Source organism: Epinephelus moara, chromosome 15, assembly GCF_006386435.1.
Source record: "Epinephelus moara isolate mb chromosome 15, YSFRI_EMoa_1.0, whole genome shotgun sequence".
Classification (NCBI taxonomy): Eukaryota; Metazoa; Chordata; class Actinopteri; order Perciformes; family Serranidae; genus Epinephelus; species Epinephelus moara.
The window spans coordinates 15,985,365-16,010,086 of NC_065520.1; the positions used below are offsets into that span (position 1 = coordinate 15,985,365).

The 24,722-nt window shown below is 42.6% G+C and overlaps 3 protein-coding genes and 1 long non-coding RNA gene across 7 annotated transcripts in view; 2 read left to right on the forward strand and 2 right to left on the reverse strand.

Annotated features, from left to right (window-relative positions):
- cd99 (CD99 molecule) overlaps positions 1 to 4,302 on the reverse strand; it is a 22,126-nt gene extending 17,824 nt beyond the window's left edge. The window contains exon 1 of one of the 2 annotated variants that reach the window (XM_050063577.1): positions 3,985 to 4,293. In XM_050063577.1, coding sequence (XP_049919534.1) covers positions 3,985 to 4,042 — 58 coding nt within the window. In that variant the 5' untranslated portion in view covers positions 4,043 to 4,293. Of the gene's footprint in view, positions 1 to 3,984 lie in introns of both variants that reach the window. The other variant, XM_050063578.1, reaches the window with a different exon arrangement.
- A 1,358-nt stretch (positions 4,303 to 5,660) lies between these two features.
- Positions 5,661 to 7,869, reverse strand: LOC126401919 (uncharacterized). The gene is made up of 4 exons (XR_007571137.1): positions 7,730 to 7,869; positions 6,118 to 6,150; positions 5,887 to 6,027; positions 5,661 to 5,808 (listed from the first exon to the last, which is right to left on the reverse strand). It is a non-coding gene; the product is annotated as an uncharacterized LOC126401919 (long non-coding RNA).
- A 6,478-nt stretch (positions 7,870 to 14,347) lies between these two features.
- Positions 14,348 to 20,221, forward strand: LOC126401916 (E3 SUMO-protein ligase ZBED1-like). 2 transcript variants are annotated; one of them, XM_050063475.1, is made up of 2 exons: positions 14,348 to 14,484; positions 17,059 to 20,221. In XM_050063475.1, the coding sequence occupies exon 2, from the start codon at positions 17,108 to 17,110 to the stop codon at positions 19,157 to 19,159; it is 2,052 nt and encodes a 683-aa protein (XP_049919432.1). In that variant the 5' UTR covers positions 14,348 to 14,484; positions 17,059 to 17,107; the 3' UTR covers positions 19,160 to 20,221. The 2 variants fall into 2 exon arrangements, with proteins under 2 accessions (XP_049919432.1, XP_049919434.1); XM_050063477.1 differs by lacking the exon at positions 14,348 to 14,484 and adding an exon at positions 14,491 to 16,856.
- On the forward strand, positions 14,350 to 23,766 carry dhrsx (dehydrogenase/reductase (SDR family) X-linked). Of its 2 annotated transcripts, none has more exons than XM_050063478.1 (7): positions 14,350 to 14,484; positions 20,293 to 20,400; positions 21,036 to 21,104; positions 21,846 to 21,947; positions 22,042 to 22,249; positions 22,332 to 22,539; positions 22,620 to 23,766. In XM_050063478.1, exons 1-7 carry the CDS (start codon positions 14,385 to 14,387, stop codon positions 22,800 to 22,802), a joined length of 978 nt encoding a protein of 325 aa, XP_049919435.1. In that variant the 5' UTR covers positions 14,350 to 14,384; the 3' UTR covers positions 22,803 to 23,766. The 2 variants fall into 2 exon arrangements, with proteins under 2 accessions (XP_049919435.1, XP_049919436.1); XM_050063479.1 differs by having other exon boundaries at positions 14,351 to 14,484; positions 20,234 to 20,400.
- The last annotated feature ends 956 nt before the right edge of the window (positions 23,767 to 24,722 follow it).

The following is a 24,722-nucleotide window of genomic DNA, read 5'->3' on the forward strand; positions in this document are numbered from 1 at the left end:
GTAGCAAGAGGGAAACACAAACCTGACAGACACTGTAAAGATGAGCAACTGGGGAGACAAGGAATTGCGCGCCCTCCTTGCCCTCGCTAAACGAAGAGGCCATTAACCGTCAGACCAGAAATCTTTAGGCTCAAGCTAATATAGATATGTTTTAATTATTTTATTGCTTATATTTACAGACTTCTTTTTCATACTCTTATTCTTACTTATAATTCTCTATTCTTTACATCAGAGCAACTGTAACGAATCACAGTGCAAAATGTATATGTCCATCACCACCACTCTTATTTTATTTTTGACAGATTTTAAGATTTTAGTAGGAATTTGCGCAGAATTTTTCTCTCATTTTACACATTTTCCAGATATTTTCAGGTGAAGGAATGTTGAGTGACGGCTGTAGGTTAGTTATGCGCAGAAGTAAGAGAGCTGTGAGTGACGTTGCTATGGCACAGCCCGAAGTGTGGGGGGTGACTCAGTATCCCTTTTGTTCTTTATTCAAATCTAACAGTTTCGTGTGTTTTATTTGGTTCCGCATTGATGTGGGTTTGATATACAGGGTTTAAAGGCTGGATCCTTAATACTTAATGTGGTCGTCTCATCTTCAAGCTATGGTTAGACTTACACGGAATTCGTCAGTTGCTGCATTTAAATCTATTATTACTTTTTTTTCCATTTCCTCAGTGAAACCTGACTAAAAATACTTTCTCTGTGGGTTTCAGCAATTTTTACTACCTTCCAGATGCTGTTAAAAGATAAATACAAAAGTAAATCTAAAGTAAATCTCACCGACAAATTAACAGTAAGGATTTATGAATACGGTCAAATTTGGTAGCTGTTAAATCTCTGACATCAGCCTTATCTAAGCTGCAAAATATCATTCTTGCCGCCTCCAACCAGACAGTGTGCCACCTACTTCTCTTTTGCGTGCCTGTGGTTTTCTCTACCAGCCCACAGCTCTGCTTTGACAGGAAGTAGATGCAGAGAAAGGACACAGCTTACAGCATTAGTCTGTATGTTTGTACATTATCTGAAATAAGCTCGACTATGATTTTTCATGACTTTTAACTGGTTTCTGTAAACCTGTTAAAATGTTTACTGGACAATGGTGAACGTCTTCTTGACCTTTACTCATGAACTCATGAGCATTGTTCTAGTTCTTAAAGGTTCCCAAGAGAATAACTGCTTCACCTCACCTTGCCTCACTGATGACCCTGTATGATCGCAATCATTCAACACAATGAACCACACAGCCTCCAGGGGTATTTACTGGCGTATTTTATGTGGCAGGACAAAACGTGAATGTCTCTTAAGCTTGTGTTAACCACAGACCTTATTTCAGGCCAGACATCTGCGTTGGGTACTCAAAGGTTACCCCGAAGAAAGCTGTGTAACGGGTAAAAATACCCTCCACACATGGAGAACAAAAATGTATTTTGACATATATTGTCATCACATTCGTCACTGATGTGGAGAACTCCATAGTGGTGGAAGGAGCATGCTAAAATGTTTCCTAACCTGGCAGTCATTGAATGTTTTCGCCATCCCGCATCGAGCTCAGCCAGTGACAGAGACTTTTCCTCAACTGGATTTGTCATCCAAGAACGGAGAGCCCAGCTTAATGTGAGTGACTGTAGCCTGTGTGTGTTTAATCACGGGTGCGGGTCAGGTTGCGGACACATCGGTTCTGGTACTGAGCTTTATAGGTATGGGCGGGTGCAAGTTGTAAAAACTGGACCCATGCAGGACTCTGTTTCAGGCATCGAACCAAAACGCATTCCAAAAACCCACCGACTTTGAGAGGGGGGAACCAGGAGGGCTAAAATGCTAACTCACTTCAAGGGTTAGGACTCATTCCTGGGCTACTACATCATCCCCCCAAGAAAGAGCAACTGGGAAAGACAGGGGGGGCCCAATGATTATGGGTGCAACTTCCTGTGAAATAGCGGAAGTAACATTAAGCTAGTTAGCTAGCTAACACTGTCTGTGGTTAGCCCCAGTGGCTACTCTAGGTGGCTAACTGCCAACGCTGGTTCTTTTCAAAAGTAATTTGCCTTCAGTTTAGCGAATACTAATATATTCTTAACAAATATTTAACTAATGTTAACTTAGCTTTTTCTAAAATGTCTTTGCGGAGCTCTGGTACCTGTTGCACAGTCTGTGTCTGTAAATTAACACCTAGTTTAACACCTTTATATTACTATTTAGGGCTGCAACTAGCGATTATTTTCATTGTCGACTCATCTGTCGATTATTTCTTCGATTAGTCGACTAATCATTTTATTGAAAAATGTGTTAAAATGTTGACACAATGCTGTCGGTCTGTCTCTCCCAAACCCCAAAATGATGTCATCTAATGTCTTGTTTCATACTCACGCCAAAGGGTTTTAGTTCACCGTCATGGGAGAGTGTGTAAAGCTGCCAATATTTGAACGTAAGAAACTGCAATAAGAGTATTTTGGGGTACTTTTATAGTACTTTTCTATGAGAAATGACTCAAAGCGATTAGTCGAATAGTTACCAATTATTTTAATAGTCGATTAGTCATCGATTAGCCGACTAGTCGTTGCAGCCCTATTACTATTACTGAAGTCTTCTGCTAAATTCAGCACCATGTTTCACTCAGAACAGTTTTTAATAAATCCGACATTAAGCAAAACATGTTAACTGCGTCGTTAACACAGACGAGTGGAGGATTAGCTGGGAAGCATCACATGTATTCACTTTACATGGAACTACAGTTAATACTGAATTATGTTAAATGTTTGCCGAATGTGTTAGCATCTCTTAATAAGTCATCCGACATCATAAATCATCTTTATAAGGAGCAGATGTACCTTAAGCTAGCTTGGGCCATGTTAAAGCTAACAATATTTTAGCGTAGCAAGGCAAGCTAATTGCTAGCATGCTCGGTTAAAAAGGAAAAATATATATATATAATTATATTAATTAATTATAACAGGTGGTTTGTTGCATGTTTTATTTCCTAATTGCTCTTGGAAAGAAGAATAAAGTACTGTAAACAAGCTGTTAGCATTGGAAATCGCCGGTTTCCGTTTCCCGGAAGGGGATCATGGGGGCTTGGAATGAGGTGGACAGGACCCAGAATATGGTGCTACGCCCCTGGTATGAGGTTTAACTCACACACACGGGCACATCGTGTCCACAGTGGTAGATAAATAAAAATAAAACAGTTTTTACTATTACAGGGTAAAAACTAATAACCACATAGCTACTGTTTTTATAGCAAATGCTAAAAATGTACCCTGTAGCATGTAGACAAACATGGAACTACATTTAATACTGAATTATGTTAAATGTTTGCCGAACGTGTTAGCATCTCTTAATAAGTCATCCGACATCATAAATCATCTTTATAAGAAGCAGATATAGCGTAAGCTAGCTTGGGCCATGTTAAAGCTAACAATATTTTAACGTAGCAAGGGACGCTAATTGCTAGCATACTCGGTTTAAAAGAAAAAAAACATATATAATTATTTTAATTAATTATATTATGGTGTGTTCCACATTTTCTTTCCCAATTGCTCTTGGAAAGAAGAGGGCTGTAAACAAACTGTTATTGGAAATCGCTGGTTTCCATTTAACACCGGACGTTGCGCACATAATTCGCGCAAGGGATCATGGGGGCTAGGAACGAGGTGGACGGGACCTAGAATTCGATGCTACGCCCCTGGTATGAGATTTTACTCACACACACGGGGACATAGTGTCCACAGGGTGGGAATAAATAAAAATTAAACATGTTTACTACCTTAAATTAAAAATTAATAACCACATCTTTTTATAGCAAATGCTAAAAATGTACCCTGTAGCGTGTGGACAAACGCTCGAGCTGCTAAAAACAAACTTTAAATCTCTTCAGCCTTAAATTAACTCCTCACAACACCACTAAAATGCACACTACAACCACTATATAATCATTACACACCCCATATTTTCTGACAAAAGTTACAGTAAAGACATTACCTTGTGTTAATGCTCCGGTAACAAGACAAAGAAGTAAAATAATCCTCAAACGCAACATGTTGGCACTAACTTTCCTTCCTTCGCTGCGACTTAAGTTTCCAGCGAGGTTAGCTTAAAGTTGTAAACTTCCCAAGCTAACTTTTGCTGTGTCTCGCTTTAGCTAAGGTTAGCAGGTATGTGCGGACACAGCTTTCTTGTCCAGACTGCACAGCAAACCTCGTCTGTGAGGTGTCCTGTTACAGTTTGTTATGAGTCAACTTTGCCGATGAAGGACGGAGCGGGTGTGGCAGTCTCTCACAGCCTGGGCGTCACATGCCTCTAAAATGAATGGGTTTAACCCTTGAGTGTGTTGCTGCATCTCACACACACGTGCATAAAGATAAGAGCAAGATAAGGCTAAGTCAACTTTCACTGATAGAGACGGGTTACCGCCCCTTAAATGTGTTTATTCATTTCAAGCCACGCCAAACTTCATGTAAAAAAGCCGCAATTTATATTTTGTGTTCTCGCTTTCTTGCCAGCAAAGATGAAGACCTCGAAACACTTGTGCAAACAAATCACTATGATCTGGTACTCAATTCGGCTTACATCCGGGTCTTCCTGAAACTCTAATTTTGCTGAAATACTAACTTTTATATCCCATTCTCGCACACTGATCAGCCAAAACATTAAAACCACAGACAGGTGAAGTGAGTAACCTTGATTATTTTGTTCCTATGCATTGTTCTGCTGCTGTTGCAGGCTAAGTACCCCCTCTTATGGCAACAGTGCACCATGCCACACTGCAAACATCTCTCAGGAATGGCCCAAGGAATGTGACAGAGACCTCAAAGTGTCAACCTGGCCTCCAAATTCCCCAGATCCCAATCTGAATGAGCATCTGTGGCACGTGCCATTAACCCACCTCACAACCTACTGGTGCCAGACACCGCAGGACACTCCCAGAGATCCTGTGTCAAGGGTCAAGTGCGATCCAAGGAGGCCCCACCTTGGATTAGGGGTACATCTGGGGTACCGGCACATCACAAGAATCCTTGAGCAGATAGGGACCTGGGAAATTTATACACCAGGTCGACACCTTGAGCTTTCTGTCACGCTCCACAGCCCATTTCTAAACAGTTGTTTTTGTCGTGTGGCATGCTGCTTGGTCTGCAACAGTGTTTGAGTGGGTGGAACATGTCAGCTGGTATCCACATGAACACCAGAACCAAAGGTTTCCCAGCAGAACAATGGAACAAAATAATCAAAGTTACTCAGTTCACCTGTCACTGGTTTTAATGTTTCGGCTGATCGCTGTATAAGCAAAAGAGCGTAACAACATGCTATGGCTGTAATGAGCAATGTAGAGAAGTCGCAGTTTGGTTTTGTTGCAGCCTGATTTGACACTAGATCCTTCACATTAACCCAGGAAAACAAAGCTGTACAAAGCACACACGCGGGGCCAGAATAACTAAAGGCGTCCAAGTATTAGATAAACTAATTCACATGAGAAGTCAGTGGGTGGAGTCGCTGGCTTCAGGGGTTGTCTCCTTGCATGGGTGTGGACTACAGCTCAGTTGGCCCAACATGAACTCACGCTTCGCACTGAAGCTTGTGTGCCCTCTGGTGTATGTAGATTTAGCGAGTGTGTGTGTGTGAGTACTATAAGGCTTAATACAAAGACTGCACACAAAAGCTCACCATTCAACATTATCTTTATTGACTCAGCAAAGGGTAACATACAGTAGATGAGTCCATTAAAAGAAGGAAACCAGTTTCTTAATACATGTTGATCAGGGAGAAGGATTCAAAAAGATGTCATCATCCAACTTGTCCTCTTCATGTCTGGAAAAAAAACACAGTTTAATCAGTATATGGGAAAGCCAAAGGAAATTTTTATTTAACAGACTTCTTTCTACTCACAAATGTCTTCCTGTGTCTCTCAGCGCATGAAGCGAGAAGAAATAGGAGGCGAGCGAGCCACCAGCTGCAGCAGCAGGCGGAGCTGCTGATTCTGATTCTCAAGCACGGCGCTCAGTTTCTGGTTGGCAAATCCCTGGCACTCTGAGGAGGAGTTTAGACGTGTTGGTCATTTGTTCACGAGAAGACACGATATAATCACACTGGAAGAAGAGGTAAGGTTTGTAGACTCACCTCCTCTAGTGGGTGGAACAGTGGGTTTTTGAGCTGTAGGAGCAACATTGGACAGAACATTGGTTAGGCACCACAGCACATACTTTAGCCAAGACTGTATCACTGTATTATTTTACAGGGGATTCATTTCAATCTGCACAGGACAGCATGTTTTTACATTTGACGTGCCAATTTTGATGATGACTAAAATAGATTTATCGAAATCTACACATGGCCACATGATGGTGCTGTCTACATTAACATCTAATCACCACTGACGGCCTGTGTTCCATCAAATGCCAACGAAATCTGTATTTTTTTGGGTATACTGCTCAAGAGACTCTATACGCATAACAGATAGTATATTACATGCAGTAGATGTCAGTCAGCACGCCCCCAGTCTGGAGAAGCAGGCTGGAATGATTATTTGTTTTAGTCACATTTTAGTCATTTTTATCCTTCAAAGATTTTGTCTAGTTGTAGTCGCCAAAAATTCCCGACATTTTAGTCTTTCTTTTTTCATCATGTTTTCTTTAAAGGGGCAATAAGCGCCCCCCCCCAGTGACTAGAAGAGCTGGTAGAAGCGCTCCATAGCTGCAAGCTACTCCAGTAGCCGTAGTCGCTCTAGTGCTAACTCCAGGAGCTAACGCTAACGTCCCTACTCTGCGTGAGCCGGAGCCATGAGTCGCGGGCTCACGGGCTCACGGAGAAGAGTAGGGACGTTAGCGTGGCAGCCGACTAGTGCTAACGCTAACAGGAAAGCAGGGAAATAGCGAAACACAGCAGAGACTGAGAGTGAGTGAAAGACATCACTAACTTCTAAACTAAGCCAAACTAAGTTGGCTGTTTAGGTTTTATTTCCTCGCCCCTGTGGCGAGTGAATCTGCCTGTAGTGAAACCGAGGCTAACCGGTGCTTCCTCCTCAGGCTTCACTTCACTCAGCTGCCAGCACAGCCAGTTAGCCTCCGCTAGCCTCCCAGCTAACGTTAGCCCCAGCTCTCCATTTGGATCCAACCGGAGCACCGAGCCCTGGTTTGTTATTCAGGTTAAAGTGGGAAGAAGCAGCGGGTATATCGGGCAGCTGAGTGAAGTGGAGCCTGCGGAAGAAACACCGGGACCGTCAGGATGTGATAGTCCATGGAGATGCTGCGGTCCTCGGCTGCACAGACGAGTCGGGTGGGGTGGGGGGTGGAGAGCAGAGGTAGAGGGAGGAGTGGCTCATGACACACTTTGTTTTGGTCTACAGGCAGTGCACAAGAGCAAACCTAGCGGTGAAACGATTTTGCTTTTTGCCCCTTTAAACTAATCCAGTTATGCTAATTCATGTGTCAGAAATTAGAATCAAGGTGACAGGTTGTATGAAATTTTCATTTAGACATTTATTTTCGACACTTTAAGGGGTGATTAACGGGCACGCTCTTACTGATCATCATTTGAAAAGCTCAACATCTCTTTATTTATGCTCTTTGACACCACTTTGACACTACAAATAACTAATCTGAGACAACTAGTATTAGTAGTAACTAGTAACTAGTTGGTGGTTAAAACTAAACTTTCTGTCAGAGAAAACTGATCTGAGTTCAGACTGTTTACTTACAGCACAGCTACACTCACAGATAACTGAGCCTCCTACCTGCCTGTCAACCACCATCAACCCAGAAACCTTCTCCAGTCCGGACTGAGTGGAGTTCTGCAGGGATCAGCTGTGAAGACGTGAAGATCTGCTGCCATTCAGCGGCTAAAAAGCGGCGCTAACTGCTAACAGCCACCGCTGCAGCTAAAAAACTCCACAAATCCCTTCAGCGGCTCCACCATCCACAGTCAGACACACACGGCTGATTATGTACTGCTAAATTACAGCTCACAACTCGCACCAACGGCTGACACTGCTCCAGTACGAGTGTTTTTGCCAGATAGCGATTCACTGGAGTTTACCAGCCTGTCGCTCATGCAGCATTTGAAGATTATAACAAGTATGGCTGTTCTCAGCTCTCAGATAGGCCACTAGAACAATTTTGTCCCGTTTCATCAACAAAAATTAAACATAGATTTTGTCATTGTCTCGTTTTGATCGTGAAAAAAGGTCATAGAGGAAAAGTTTTCGTCAGTATAGTCTTCATCAACGAATTAACACTGGTCTGACAGAATGGTGGGACTTTTTTTAGGAGGTTAAAACACATTTTGTTGCTGACCCCTCCATAGCAGTACATTGCTTTGTGTCTGTGTCTGTACTCCAGCCTGCTTCTCCAAAGTGGGGGCGTGTTGACTGACATCTACTATACAATATCAAATTCAACAGAAAATAAATCCTTCATCCTTAAACTGATAACCTTACCTGGACGGAGGGCATCCACCAGATTAAAACCAGCATCATCTACAAATAAAGAACGACAAATGTTAGCAAGTTTTCAAAATCCCACCTTATGTTTTTTACTTTAATTTGTCACCTATCTGTATGTCAAGAGTAAGTGGACGTTTTGTGTACTCACTTCCTTGAGCAGGGATGGAAAGTTTGGGATCTATGGATCAACAGGAGAAGTATATTAGTATGACAGTGTTCATTCAAACTGCAACATATGGGTGGACTTTAATTAACCGGAAGGGTTTCTGATTTGTAAACATACTATATAACTTGGGCGCAAGGATAGATTTTTCATGTCCTTGGTCAAAGAGAAGCGAGCTGGGTGATGACATGTCAGTGCTGTGTTTACAGCTTGCTCTGCTGCCCCCAAGTGGCCAAAAACTCAATTAATGCAGCTTTAATCATAAACAGCATTAGTGTAGACTACTGCTATCAGCTGTCAGCTGTATTAAGTCCCTGTTCGTCCAAAGTTTGTTAGAAACCGTCAGCGTCATTACCTGGACGAGGAACATCTGATGGATTAACCCCATCTGGAAAAAAAATGCAGAATCAAGTTGTCCAAAATGAAGAAAAAGAAAGAAAAATCAAATTAATATTCTTTGTATTAGTGTGTATTAGTTTGTAGACTCACATCCTGCAGGGGGTTTAGCAGGGGTGGGTTGTGGTGAGGCTCCTGTAAGGTAGACAGGCATAAATACAAGGACTTGTGGACTTGCCTCTCACTGATTTCTATACCATGATAGCTAATGCAGCAACATAACAAGAAGTTATAAATAAGGCGACTCACCTTTGCCACGGAGATGATCAAATAAGCTCAGTCCTGTTAGAGACACAAGGTTAACAACCATTTAAGGATCCACCTCCTGCCTCAGTTACGACAGCATTAGGTTTCAGGATGTTGTGAAACACCAGTGGGAGATATCTGGGGATTTGTGGTTATTGGGAAAATCAGGGTGTGTGTGTCTTTAAACACCTCCTCACACCTGATGTTGGTCTGGGAAAAAATGTGTCTTATATAGAGTAGAACAAGTATTTAACATGGCGTAGAAATAGTAGTCAGTAACTTTGGTTTGTTGCTTGCCAAGTTTTTGCTCGGACATAGAATAACTTACTAACTCACCACGAACCACACGCCTGGCTCTGAGAACAGCTTCGTCATGATCGGGTCCTGTGAGCACAGAAACATCAAGTGCATCTATGAAACAAAAACAGTAAATACCAACTCCGAGACATTTTGTTTCTCTGAGTTTGTGGCCCTGATCTCCTCAGGCAGGTCACTCCAAAGTCGTGGAGCTCTGACTGCGAAAACTATGTCACCTTTGTGACTTAATCGAGACCTCGGAACAAGAAAAGATGCATCTGAGGATCTCAGGGTGCAAGAAGGAACATAGGTCAATAAAAGATCTCTTAAATAACTTGGAGCAAGGCCTCCCAGGGCTTTAAGTAATCAATAAAATCTTAAAATCAATTCTAACAGCAACAGGCGCGAGAGGGATTTTTTACTGATGCCAGAGAGCAAGGAATTGCAATAATCTAAACGACTGGCTAAGAGGGAGCATGTAAATTGAAAAGAGAATCGGACCTAGCACTGACCCCTGAGGCACACCATAGTGGACATCTACAGAGAGGCCTCTGGTGTGGGGACTGCTGGTCCTGCTGCCTCTCAGCATGGGATTTTTGTTGTCTTGTTTGCTTGTTTTACTGAAATAAATCCCATGGATTACAGTGTTTTAAAGGAGTTTATGTGGTTATTTTGGGTCAGTGTTGGAGTTTTGTTTGACCCGTAGGGCTGAAGGGTGCTCATGTAGTATTTGATCAGAGTAAATGTCACTCACCGTTGACTTTGGGATCACCAGACAGGTCAAATCCTAAAAGACATTTCAAATGAACATCAGGTTATCATTGGTAACAACAGCTGGAGCTGAAGGAAAACATGCAGGTCATATAAACCCGGAACAGAACCTGTTCCACGTTGGTAGAAAAGAGGAAAGACAGACTAGAGAAGTCGGAAAGTATTGAGAAACGGACTACCTCCAAACTTCCGCCTTATCCTTAAAATCTCAACAAGCATACCAGTAGGATTTTTTAAATAATAAACATCAAACTGCAAATGAAGATCACGTGACAACCAATCCTATTGTAAGGATGAAACCTGGTCTTACCTTTTACAGTCACCGTTCCAGTGAGCACAAGTAGAAGGAAGGCGACGCTCAAACGAAACTTCATTGTGTCTGCAGCTTTCCTCACAGCACCAAATAGAAACCAGTCGCAGCACGGCAGAGGAGTCAGGTGAGCCGCTCCAGCCCTGGCTCCTACCTTTTAAAGAACACACTGGGTGCGGCAGTCTGACACGGCCGTTACAAAAGGCATATTGTGAAAAATGTTGTTAATGAACCTGACAAAAACAGATTAGTGAAACATAACAGAACAATTAGTAGTTGACTCCTTTCCCTCAGTGATGACTTGGTATGTTCCATTAACAGAACAAGGAGCCTCCCTGGGGTTGTGTCTGACTTCTCTATGGTATACACCATCAGTAACAATTGGATGTCTTTCAGGATATGACCTGTCTGGTGCCCCCAAAGTCAATGGTGATTGACATTTACTCTAATCTAATGGAGCATATATATAAGTAGATTTTAATGTAACCAAAATATCATCTAGGTATTTGGATGTGAGCACCCTTCAGTCCCCTCAGGGTTTGGTCTTGATACTCAGACACTGTTGTTGTCTGAGGTTGATCACATCAGATGTCGGGGTTAACGCCTCAGAATTGCAACATTTCTGAGTTCACCCAAGTATTAAACCTGTGATGTAACTCATCACAACCCCACCCTTTCACAGGGAGCCCTGTCTAGCTCCACATGCTTATAGAGAAACACCATCACATGGTGAGATGGGGGATATTGTCTAGACTCAATGTATTTGTGTAATTAAATCACCACAAACTCACTGGCTCACAGACAGCCTGGGGCCTTTGTGGCCCCTGTGGGTCTGGGTTGTTAATCCAGACTTTTCTTGAGTTGACCATTGTTGAAACTGTCACAATGAAGTTGACCTTTTACCTCTTGGACATAAAATGTCATCACTTAATTATATCATCCTATTAGACATTTGTGTGAGGGTTTGTCATAATTAGCTTATGCAGTATTCATGGTATGGCCAAAAACTGTATTTTCTGAGGCCACACTGACCTTGACCTTTAACCTTCAACCACAAAATTCTAGTCAATTTATTTTATTTAAAGAAATTCCTTTAAGGTGTTCTGAAATATCATAGTCACGAAAATGAGACAAATGCAAGGTCATGGTGACCTTGACCTTTGACCACCAAAATCCAATTAGTTCCTTGTTGAGTCCAAGTGATTGTTTGTGCCAAAATTGAGGAAATTCCCTCGAGCTGTCCTTGAGATGACCCATTTACAAAAATGAGACAGACATGGTCACAGTGACCTTGACCTTTGACCACCAAAATCCAATCAGTTCTTTGTCAAGTCCAGGTGATTGTTTGTGCCAAAATTGAGGAAATTCCCTGGAGCTGTTCTTGAGATGACCCATTTACAAAAATGAGACAGACATGGTCACAGTGACCTTGACCTTTGACCACCGAAATCCAATCAGTTCTTTGTCAAGTCCAGGTGATTGTTTGTGCCAAAATTGAGGAAATTCCCCAGAGCTGTTCTTGAGATAACCCATTTACAAAAATGAGACAGACATGGTCACAGTGACCTTGACCTTTGACCGCCGAAATCCAATCAGTTCATTGTCAAGTCCAGGTGATTGTTTGTGCCAAAACTGAGGAGGATTCCTCAAGCTGTTCTTGAGATAGCCCATTTACAAAAATGAGACGGACATGGTCACAGTGACCTTGACCTTTAACCACCAAAATCTAATCAGTTCATCATTGAGTCCAAGTGATTGTTTGTGCCAAAATTGAGGAAATACCCTGGAGCTGTTCTTGAGATAACCCATTTACAAAAATGAGACAGACATGGTCACAGTGACCTTGACCTTTGACCACCGTAATCCAATCAGTTCATTGTCAAGTCCAGGTGATTGTTTGTGCCAAAAATTGAGGAAATTCCCTTGAGCTGTTCTTGAGATAGCCCATTTACAAAAATGAGACAGACATGGTCACAGTGACCTTGACCTTTGGCCACCAAAATCCTATCAGTTCATTGTCAAGTCCAGGTGATTGTCTGTGCCAAAATTGAGGAAGTTTCCTCAAGCTGTTCTTGAGATAACCCATTTACAAAACTGAGACAGACATGGTCACAATGACCTTGACCTTTAACCACCAAAATGTAATCAGTTCATCATTGAGTCCAAGTGATTGTTTGTGCCAAAATTGAGGAAATTCCCTCGAGCTGTTCTTGAGATAACCCATTTACAAAAATGAGACAGACATGGTCACAATGACCTTGACCTTTGACCACCGAAATCCAATCAGTTCATTGTCAAGTCCACGTGATTGTCTGTGCCAAAATTGAGGAAGTTTCCTCAAGCTGTTCTTGAGATAACCCATTTACAAAACTGAGACAGACATGGTCACAATGACCTTGACCTTTAACCACCAAAATGTAATCAGTTCATCATTGAGTCCAAGTGATTGTTTGTGGCAAAATTGAGGAAATTCCCTTGAGCTGTTCTTGAGATACCCCATTTACAAAAATGAGACAGACATGGTCACAGTGACCTTGACCTTTGACCACCAAAATCCTATCAGTTCATTGTTGAGTCCAGGTGATTGTCTGTGCCAAAATTGAGGAAATTCCCTCAAGCTGTTCTTGAGATAGCCCACTTACAAAAATGAGACGGACATGGTCACAGTGACCCTGACCTTTAACCACCAAAATCTAATCAGTTCATCATTGAGTCCAAGTGATTGTTTGTGCCAAAATTGAGGAAATTCCCTTGAGCTGTTCTTGAGATAACCCATTTACAAAAATGAGAAAGACATGGTCACAGTGACCTTGACCTTTGACCACCAAAATCTAATCAGTTCATCATTGAGTCCAAGTGATTGTTGAGAGTCCAGAGGCACTTCTGTCCAACTGTTTGTACGTCCTTCCATCTGTCTGCCTCATTTTTGTAAACACAATATCTCAGCCTTGACGGAGTTCCCTAAATTTTGGCACAAACGTCCACTCGCACACAAGGATGAAGTTATTCGATTTTGGTGGTCAAAGGTCAAAGCTCACTGTCACTTCTCAAAACATGTTTTTGGCCATAACTCAAGAATTCATGTGCTATTCATGACAAAATTTCACACTAAAGTCATATAGGATGAAATGATGAAGTGATTACAGAGTCTCGATGTAGTGCAACGTCGCAACCGACTTAACAATCACAATGAGGGCCGACTTTGGTTCGGAAGTAGGGGGGTAGGAAGAAGGGAAGGGGCCATTGCTCGCTGCTGGCAGAAGTACACAACCATGTGACAGTTCTAGTTCTAATAGTTTTCAAACTGCGTCTGCGGACATATTGGATCACACTTCAATTAGTGGCTGTGACATTGCAACCTTGTCATTAATAGATATGGTCCCAAATGTCAAACACACCCCAAGTGAATAAAACGATCCCAATCTTTAACTGTGAAACATTATCAATAAGCGGACTTTGACTCATACGCTGCCAAAAAATCAATCAGTGACACAAAACAACAAGACTCTCTCATCTGTGTCCTTTCTTTCTTTCTTTCTGTCATTTTTTCAGCCCACAGTACAATACCATGCATTCAGAAAGTGTAGCAGGATAAAGTGAAAAGCCTAAAAAAAAAAGAGAGTTAATCTGCACGCATCTTGTGACGCAATTCTTCGTGGGGGCGGAACGGATAGATAAGTCCCACACTGGCTCCCTGCCGGACTCATTACCGTGCGGGACAGTGGGTGTCGGAAGCTGTTCGGTGGGACACCAGAACCAGAGGGATGTGGCTGCAGTCAGTGTTGGTGCCTCTGCTCAGGCTGTATCTGTGCGGAATTAAAGTTCTGATCTATCAGATGTTCAACAGGTCGTTTGCGCTGCCAGGTCAGGTCCACTTTTATTTCCTGCATTTATTTCCTGTGTTAGTCGTTAAAACCCGGTGTATCATTCCCCCGCTTGTGTGCCGAACTCCGTCAGAAATGTGACAGTTTTTAAAACTCTGATCTTATTCATCGACTAATGAAAACACTAAATGGATTCTGACTGAAGACGGTTTAACAGCAGGGTCTTGTCATCAGTTCGGCGTTGGTCTGATACACAGAGCACGTCAAGTTTAGAGAGGCTCACTCCTTTTACTGCGGTCAAGCAGTGTGCGTGTGTATTCGTAGTATTACGGTACGGATGGTGAAAACGGCCAAAAGTGATGGAGTCGCCCGTTTCTCAGCAACGCTTTCTCCCCTGTTTCTCCCATTGATATACCTACCGTACTCTTTTTTTGAAGGAGCTCTAAATTAATTGGTATTTTTATTGACAGTAATACACATGCATAGAGTTAATACTGAATGTGGGGAAATTCTGATTATACTATACGGTAATTTGAGCAGACTTTACCTTTTAAATTCCTCATAAACTCTTCAGTAAAACTGTATGAAAATTTGATATGATCATTGTGGGCGTCACCTACAACAAGATTCCATTAAAAGATTTATGTAACCCTATGAAGGATTTTTTAAGTAATATTTAATATTAGGCAACTCTGATTACATTTTGTTGTATTTTGAGCAGACTTAACCTTTAAATTCCTCATAAACTCTACAGTAAAATTGTATGAAAATTAATCTGGATGTAGTGTGGGTCACCTAGTCAAATGCAAGGTGGTTTAATATGTATCTACCTGCTAGAGTGATGTTTTTTTGTGGTGAAAATCCCTTAAATTTATGAGAACAGTGCTAGAGAGTTACGAGTTACATGAGGTGAATTTAGTTGCAATATGTTGAGTTTTGTTGTAAAATAAATTGTGATTTATTACCTTTTTTCCAACTGCAAATTATGTCCCCATAGAAATGAAATGAAGTGGACTGAAAATCAATTGATTATATTATTCTAGTAGGCTAGCAAAAGTTTACACACAAAAACATCGGGATACTATGCTGTATCCATTTTTATCCCTCGACCATAATATTTTATGATATTGACATAGCTGATGTTGAGTCCATCTGCTCAGGACCATGAGATGTCTTTAGACGTCATCTGCGGACCTTGAGTTCAAATTATTTTATGAATGACAGCAAAAATCACGTGGAACAGCTGCCTCAAAAGCCTCGTTTCCACCAAGCAGTCTGGTTCAGTTCTGCTCTGTTCGCCACCCATTAGGGATGTTCCTGGCGACTAATTTCCCTGTCAACCAAACAAAATTTTTTAATTAAGACTGGTCGACCAGTATAAAAAAGGGAAAACATGCAAAAAAAACAGTCAAAATTTAGCACAACTTATTGTTAAGTATTTGAAACACTGTCCCCAAAAGTGTCGTGTGCATTAAGAGCCCTTTGAGGCCTTTAATCACAACCATGTCGGATTTTAAACACCACTGAAGTACGAGACACTTTGCTCTGTGCGGTATGAAAAAAGATAAACTGCAGCTGAATTCATTTTCTAGATTTCTAGATACTGCCAAACCGCACTGGTTTTGTGAGAGTACATCTCTCCAATTTCCCACCGTGCTGTTTAAAACATCAGAGTGTTACTGATTTGGGTGTTACTATTTAGAGCATTTCATTGATTGCCATAAAACCAAAGGAAAATGTGTGCGTAGTATCATGTGATAGAAGCGTGAGATATCACGAATGTGTTCCACCTCAAGACAAAAAGACGATTGTGTCTCCAGAGAGTGAAATGGGTTCAGACCCTAGAGGTTTATACACTACTAATCTCACAGAGAATGCAGGTTGTTTAACAGGCTTTAAAAGGGATTTGGGAAATTCCTGTAATTTATTTGGCATATCCCACACCATGACCAAAGATAAAGCCTGACTCGCTCCTGATTATAAAGCAGAAATTCCAGTTTTGCCTCGGGGCTTGGTTGTGGATGAGAACACAAGTTATTGAAACCATGTCTTCAACATTGAAAAATTCCATGTTCCTCCAGTGCATTGCACCACTCTGACTGCACAACTAAGTAGAACGGGTCAGAGTTGAGACAGGAAGTAGCTGTCAGATCCAACAAGACTATTTGGCTGCACCCACTCTAATAATCGTACTTTTATTGCCAACCAGCCTTGATAAAATTCATGTTCCACACCCAGTGCAGCTGATGTAGTGTGGCGCTATAGTGCATCAGCTGAGTGTGGTCACAGGTACAGCGGACCACACCTGCAGGGTTTGGTCAGAGGTGTGAGAGACCTTTCAGCTCACACAGGTCAGAGCAGCAACATTTTCCTCCTCTCACAGTTCAATGAAAATCCTGCGACAAACTTAAGGTAATTTGTCGAGCTGTTCTCACTAACTTAAAAGGCTTAGTTTTGTCTTTTCTCTCCTGCCTTGACAAGATTTTTCACTGTGATCTACTTTCTTGTGTGCATGTAGCTGAAGGATTTCAAAATCACATCTCAGTGTCGCTTCACAAATGTCTGTAATGTTTTAATCAACATCCTCAAATGTGTGTTTCACTATTCTTGTTAGGTGCTCGTTAAGTGAAGGCATCCAAGTGGAATGCTTACCAGACGAACCAATGGAGGGTAAAAGTTCAGGACCTTCGTGCTCTGGCCTCAATCTGGTCGCACACCCACGGGCAAAAAGCAAAGTCTGGAAATACTTTGGCTTTGACACAGACGCAGACGGCTGTATATTGCACTGGAAGCGGATTTACTGTCGTGTATGCATGAGTCAAATTGCTTACTCTGGAAACACCTCCAATCTTTCGTACCACCTCGAGAAGAACCACCCTGTCGAATTCAGTGAGTTTGTGAAGAGCAACACGGATCAGATGCGCGAGGCGTTCGCCACGGCGTTCTCCAGGATAAAGACTGAGCCGTCAAGTGTACACATTCAGCAACAATCCCAGGACACAAACCTAAGGCAGAGTTTAGACTACGAAAACAGACGACACAATGATCTGACAATAGCTGTCATCAACTTTATCTGTGAGGGGTTGTACCCTGTATCTCTAGTTGAAGAGCCGACTTTCAAGACCTTAATGAGTACCGTCGATCCTGGGTACTCGCCACCAAGCAAAAGTGACCTGGCGGTTAAAATGCTTCCTCAGATGTACTGCCGCGCCAGGGACATGGTCTTTAGTGAGCTTGCTGGGGTTGTGAACTGTGGCGTTACTACAGATCTTTGGCAAAGCCAAACCCAGAGTAGGACATACATTTCACTCTCTATGCATTCGGTTAATTACAATAGCACAACTGGCTTCACGATGACCAACAAGTGTCTAAAAACGTTTGAGGTACAAGAGGACAACACAGCCGAGAACATCACCAGAGCTATGTATGAAGCATTCGTTGAATGGGGGATAACTCATAAAGTCAGTGGTGCCACCACAAATGGTTCAGTGGACATTGTCAAAGCGTGCTCCCTCCTCGACCTGTCAGTGGAAATGCCTTGCCTTGGACATACAATAAATCGTGCGATGGATGAAGCCTTCCAGCTGCCACGGGTCGACAGCTTTTTGGGATGTTGCCGCAAACTTGTCGATCATTTCAAAGAACCAACGCTGTATCTGCTGAGGGAAAAACAGAAGCAGAGTGGCCTCACTCAGTGTGCACTCATCACAGACAGGGGTCGGTCTTGGTTGGCCACGTTGGCAATGTTACAGAGACTGAAAGAGCAACAGGTTGCAGTAACTGCAACACTTATAGAGAGCTCCAGCAGTCATCATTTCAACTTTGATGGCCCTGACTGGGCCTTGTTGGAGGGCTTGATTGATGTCCTCCAGCCTTTTAAAGTTGTGGCAAACATGATCAGTTCTTGCAAGTACCCAACCATTAGCATGGTTAGGCCTGTGCTTCATATGCTGTTGAACACCACACTCAAGGTCAAGGAAGGGGACCTCAAAGAGATTAGCATGACCAAAGAGGTCATCTCAAAAGTCCTCTCAAGCACCTATTCACAGAATACTCAGCTATCGCAAGACATTTCAGCGTTCCTCAACATAGCTACATTCTTGGATCCTCGGTACAAGAAGCTGCCTTTCCTGTCCACTCAGGAGCGTTCCAAAGTTGAGAGTAACATCATAGAGGAGGCAAAAGCAATCCTTGAGAAGCAGATTGCAGAGCGACCATGCCTAGATGATTTCTCCTTTGTATCTGACGAGCCACCGAGCAAAAAGCAGACACCTGCGAGAGAGTCTTCAGCCAGCAGTGCAACCCAAGACAACCCTTTGGCTGCCATATTTTGTCAGTCAGACGCAGACCAGAGCCAGGAAGAGCTGCATGCACAGGTGGTCGAGGAGCTGAGCAACTACAAATCACAAAGAGTCCTAGGTCTGAATGAAGACCCTTTACTGTGGTGGTCCAGTCATGCACCTTTGTTCCCCACCCTCCCCAAGGTGCTTCAGAAGTACTGGTGTGTCCCTGCCACAAGTGTACCTTGTCACAGGCTGTTAAGCTCCTCCGGGGCTGTTCTGTGCGGGAAAAGGAACCGCATAGCTCCGGCTTTAGTCGATCAGCAGATCTTCTTGTATGAGAATTCACGGAGCTACTATGTGCCTGAACCCTGTGAGGATGAGTTGGACGATGCTTGTGAGGGGAACTGTAACCCGGGCCAGCCACTTGACTGACTGTGTGCTGACAATTGTAAAAACTCAAAGAATTTTGATGACTGAAGCATTAAAGCATTAAAAATATGATCAAAGTGTATCAGTCAGTAGTATGAAAATGTAATGGACCTGTTATACTAGTGGTTTTAGCTCTTAAATTGTATAAAAGGTGTGAAGGCTAATTTATATTCCCTTTAAATACGAGAATAGATTTGTCAATTTTAAACAGTGTACCTTTATACTTCCATGCATCCTTTATGTTGACATAGATACAAACAATAGATGGCACTCGAGGGCGGAGTCAAAACTTTCATACAACGCTAGCAAGTCTTAGATTGATATGACGAACACTTTGGTTTATGACTAAATACCTGCGAAACAAATGGCATTGATGATAATGACATGCTAACATTAGCATTATAGCATCATCAGCGAGAACATGATGACATTAGCACTTAACTCAAACATTTCTGTTCATGTATGACTCAAGATATTTCGTGTTAATTGGTAAACTTTCTAAGCATGGTTAGACCTTTTTCTACATTGAGTTTTTCTAGGGGGGTAACCGTTCACACAATTCATGGTTCAGTTTAGCCCTGTCTCCACCAAACACTTTCGGTATGGTACCTTTGGAACCAAAAGTACCCTTCAGACATAGTCTTTCCGTGACTAAAAAATGTATTAATACATCTCCGATATAACGTATAGGTTATACACGCTCAAAAACAGGACTATAACTCAATACATTGGGCATAACTTCCATTAGAAGACCGTCTTTTGTTGTTTGTTGAATTCTTAAAAATCCAGGCTGTATGTAAATACATTGTTATGTAGGTACGACAGCATTAACAATGGATGTCTTGCTGTGCAGAACATTTACACATTATGATGTCAAAGAAGTTTGAGAATAAAGATTTTGTTTTCAGTATTTGCCTGACTGGTTGATGTCCGAACTGATGCACTGATACGAACGCTATCATTCATTTTTGTCGTACAAGACATTCCAGCCTTATATAGTCCAAAGAGATTTAACCTTTACTGTTAATTACACTGAAAAACATTTTAAGTCCAGTCATTTTGATGTTGATTCCACAGACCCTGGAATGAAGAATCACGTTATGTTTTCATGTGGTCCCTTCTCTCCTCCCACACAGTCTTACCCAAGCAAAATGGAAGGGTTGCCATTGTGACGGGGGGTACCAGAGGAATGGGTTATGAGACAGCGAGACACCTGGCAAGCCTTGGCATGCATGTTATCATAGGTAGGCTACTGTCTAATCACACATGCCTTTCTTTGCTTTCACTCCTTCGTACAGGTGAGTACGTCTCTGCAGTCCAGCTTTGAGTTGCAGTTTTCTCCTCATCAACAGTTGTGTGCCAGAACTGTGTAAAATCTAGGGCTCGACTGCTCGACTTCAAGCAATCTCAGTCGTCTGAGGGGTCTCCGACTGACGATTCGAATCTCTGACTTTTGATTGAGGTTAATTTGAGCTATTGCTTGAGCTTGAAATTGGCTACTTTTAAACTTGTGGCTCATATCCTAAGATTTGCTTGATGATTCAAAGGACAAAATTACAAATTAAAGCTGGACTGTGGTTAGATATTAACCTGTATTAGGGAGGGAAAGCAGGGTATCTAGCTATAGGAACTCACAGAACTTGATGAGCTTGCATAGTTGTATTCCTGTCTTTGTTCAACAGCATGGCTTTTCAATTTGAGCGCAAGATTTATTACGTACACACAATTGCTTGTTATTTTTCAGGACATATAAATTAGTGTAAACAGAGACATAGCCAGTAGTTTTCACCAGTCTGTTGAGTCAGTGTAGGCGGTAGGATTGAGTGAATATCTGCTGGACATCAGCCCACCAAGCCTCTCTGATCTCCATCATCTCCAGCTGGGAACGAGAGAGAAGAGGGCGCAGAGGCCGTCAGGAAGATTCATGAAGAAGGTGTCGAGGGGAAAGGTCAGTAGACAATGCGGCCATTTGTAAATATTCTCAAGTGGGAAAAAGGGAGGGAGGGAGGTTTCTATCTGCAAGCACCAGTGTGTCTCCTTAGGTCTAAATACATACATTTGTGCACAGTAATGAGCAGGGAAATATATGACTAGCTTAGATATATGATGTCTAAATATCTATACTATAAACCCCTAACAGCTCCCACACATACACACTCACTTGAGACATTTATTTATAACAGGAAACTACATCGACAACAGTGTGTCTGTGTCACTCTGCAGTTACACCTCCAAAACACTAGTTGGCAGCAGAGGTTTCTGTGAAGTGCTGTTAAGTTTAGTTGATTCAAAACACACGTCTTTATCTGGACACATTTTCCCCACAAATACAACATGCTAATGCTATTAGCACAAGTCTAAGGCATTTTACATTGTATAAATTAGCCTAGCAGCTAGCGGACTTTTCCTCTACTCATATAAAACAGGGACAACAGCAACATGTAACAAAGGTAACGGCACATAATTTGGCTCCATTACAGCTCACAAGGTTAACTGACAAAACAACTGTCTTATATTAAACACGTTTCCCAAACAAATACAACATGCTAACGTTATTAGCATAAGCCTATGGCATTTTACACTGTATAAATTAGCCTAGTGAAATCCCCAGTTTCTATGGCGACATGTTGATGTGTTTCCAGCAGGACTGGAATCTGTCCTAACATGCTTTCCTGTTTTCTGTTGACAGTTGAGTTCGTCTTCATGGACCTGACCTCACTGAAATCCGTGCGCCACTTTGCTCAGACATTCAAAAACAGATGTCTCCCCCTCCACGTTCTGGTCAACAATGGTAGGATGCATGGATCCTCATGGTCAGTGCACGAAGGATCATACATACTAATGTAGTGCAGCCTATAAAAATCTTCTGCCATTCCCTTGTGTAGCTGGAACCATGATGGTCCCTGAGAGAAAGACGGAGGACGGCTTTGAGTTCCACTTTGCGCTCAACTACCTCGGCCACTTCCTGCTGACCAATCTGCTGCTGGACACGCTTAAGAGGTCAGGACGCCAGGGCTGCTGCTCCAGAATCGTCAACATGTCCTCTGCTACACACTACGCAGGAGTTATGCACATGCACGACCTAAACAGGAGGTACGTCTTCAACCAAGGCTGCTAGCATTTCATTTTTATGGGACTCCCATGTCAGTGACAGCATCCCTCTCCCTGTCTCCAGGATCTGTTACAGTTCCCATGGTGCCTACGCTCAGAGCAAACTGGCCCTGGTCCTCCTCACCTACTACCTGCAGGAGCAGATGACAGCCGGCGGCTTCCCCGTGACCACCTATGCGGTGGACCCTGGCATGGTGGACACAGCGCTGTACAACAACCTGTGGAGCCTCGCACAGGCTCTGAAGAAACCAGTGGCCAAGATACTGTTCAGGGTATGTCTATCTTAGTGGTGGGGGCTTTCAGGGAGATCTTCTCTGAACTGAGTCGTCTCTTCATGCTTTGTCTTCCTCAGACTCCTGCAGAAGGAGCATCCATATCCGTCTACGCTGCAGTCGCCTCCGAGCTGGAAGGGGCCGGGGGCTGTTACTTGTACAACGGCCAGAAGACGCAGTCGTCCGACGTTTCCTACGACTCTGAGCTGCAAGCCGAGCTATGGAAGAAGAGCTGTGAGCTGGTGGGCCTTCAGGAGAACTGACACTGCTGTGACCTTTATACAGCGTCTCCAGAGCCATGCTAGAGACGCTATGTGGAGCGCACAAATCGAATCTCTGCCTTATTTTATAGAATTCTGACACTGAAATATCTAGACTTATAAGCTACATCCACATCAATACATTTTAAAGTGCACAACTTTTGCTATGTTTATGCCTAGCGTCCACACGACTCTGGTGTGTCTGAACCCCTTAAACGAAGACCTTTGGATGCGCAGGCTAGTCTATGTTTTGCAGACCTTGACTGCTTTATACTCATGTGTCAGCTTCGTTAGCAGTTCCACCTCGTTGTCAGTCCACGCAAACAAATCTCTGGTCTTACTTTTCACTGTTCTTCCTCTGCAGTATTTTTATGCCTCCATATCTGCAATTGCTGTGGCTGTCTATTCGATCAGCTGTCCGTCCACCTCTTCTGAAGGCGATATCATTTGGCACAAATGTTCACTTTGATTCAACGATACAGTGATTTGATTTTGGTGGACAAATGTCAAGGTCACTGTGACCTCGTCTGTGTCATTCTTGTAAATGAAACATCTCAAGAATGCCAAGAGATTTTTTTACAAATGTGGCACGAACGCTCACTTGGACTCAACAATGAATTGATTAGAATGTGGTGGTCAAAGGTCAAGGTTGGTGTGACCTTGCATCTGTCTCATTCTCGTGAACACGATATTACAAGACGGCTTTTTGGAAGTTTCTTCAAATATGGCACAAACGTCCACTTGGACTCAATAATGAAATGAGTAGAATTTGGTGGTCAAAGATAAAAGGTCAAGGTCACTGTGACCTCACAAAACACAATAATTCAAATGGGCCAATGAAATTGTTTGTTTATAGTCGCGCAGACCCGGGAGAGTCCAAAATCCAGTCAGGCAGGACAGTATGGGAGAAAGGTTGATAAACCCCGTTTCACAACAACGCGAAATTCCGCACTGCGTCCGTACCGTGCCTGTGTGTATGGTTTAACCGCGGAAAGGCGCTGCGCGCAAATCCGTCCCGCATTTCCACATCGCGGCAGTGAGAATGAACCTATAGACAGCCGCACCCGTTGACACAGGTTGGTAAACTGCTGCAAACNTGCCTGTGTGTATGGTTTAACCGCGGAAAGGCGCTGCGCGACTATTCCGCAAATCCGTCCCGCATTTCCACATCGCGGCAGTGAGAATGAACCTATAGACAGCCGCACCCGTTGACACAGGTTGGTAAACTGCTGCAAACTATCATGAAGCTACAATCTGGTACGCTGCATTAAATGGTAGCATTTATGTTTTAAACTGTACGTAGTGAATAAGAAACAAGTCAAGTAAGGACGACAACTGTTACGTCTATAAAAGCGAAACCAGAGCAGCTCAGTTATATTAAGAAGTCTGAGCACGAGCAACCGAAATGCCTTAACTGAATGATTGTTTATTGATTTTTTATATACTCTGGCACTGTCTGAAGTAATGTAATGTATGTGTATGTAATCTTACACTCATAGTGTGAATCAGTGTTTACAGTGCAGTATTATTTAGCGTATATAGCAATCAAAAACCTCTATGTGCTAATTGCTTTAGCTTTGACAATCCTGAATGTTTGCCAAAAGCAAAGTTAAAGCCTGTGAGGACATGATTACTTCTTCTTTTCTGTTTTTATTCCATGCTGCTGCCAGAAACACTTGCTAAAGCACCAAATGTGGATTAATCCACCACTGAAAATAGTTCCCAACAAATGCACAGATTCTCCTGTTGAACTAATGTTTGGTAAGAACCACTTTTTAGGAACTTGTATTGTGTCTCTTACAGCCTCTGGTCTGAACTCTACCTTTGAAATGTAGCCTACTTTATATATGTCAGCACTGGAAACTATTTTCCAATCATCCAATGTATTGATTATATTGCACACCAATGGCTGCCATGATCACT

Coding starts and splice junctions, on each gene's coding strand:
- LOC126401916 (XM_050063475.1), top strand. CDS start 17,108: ATGGAGGGTAAAAGTTCAGGACCTTCGTGCTCTGGCCTCAATCTGGTC.
- dhrsx (XM_050063478.1), top strand. CDS start 14,385: ATGTGGCTGCAGTCAGTGTTGGTGCCTCTGCTCAGGCTGTATCTGTGC. Junction 21,948..22,041: donor CCACGTTCTGGTCAACAATG/GTAGGATGCATG, acceptor TCCCTTGTGTAG/CTGGAACCATGATGGTCCCT. Junction 22,250..22,331: donor ATGCACGACCTAAACAGGAG/GTACGTCTTCAA, acceptor CCCTGTCTCCAG/GATCTGTTACAGTTCCCATG.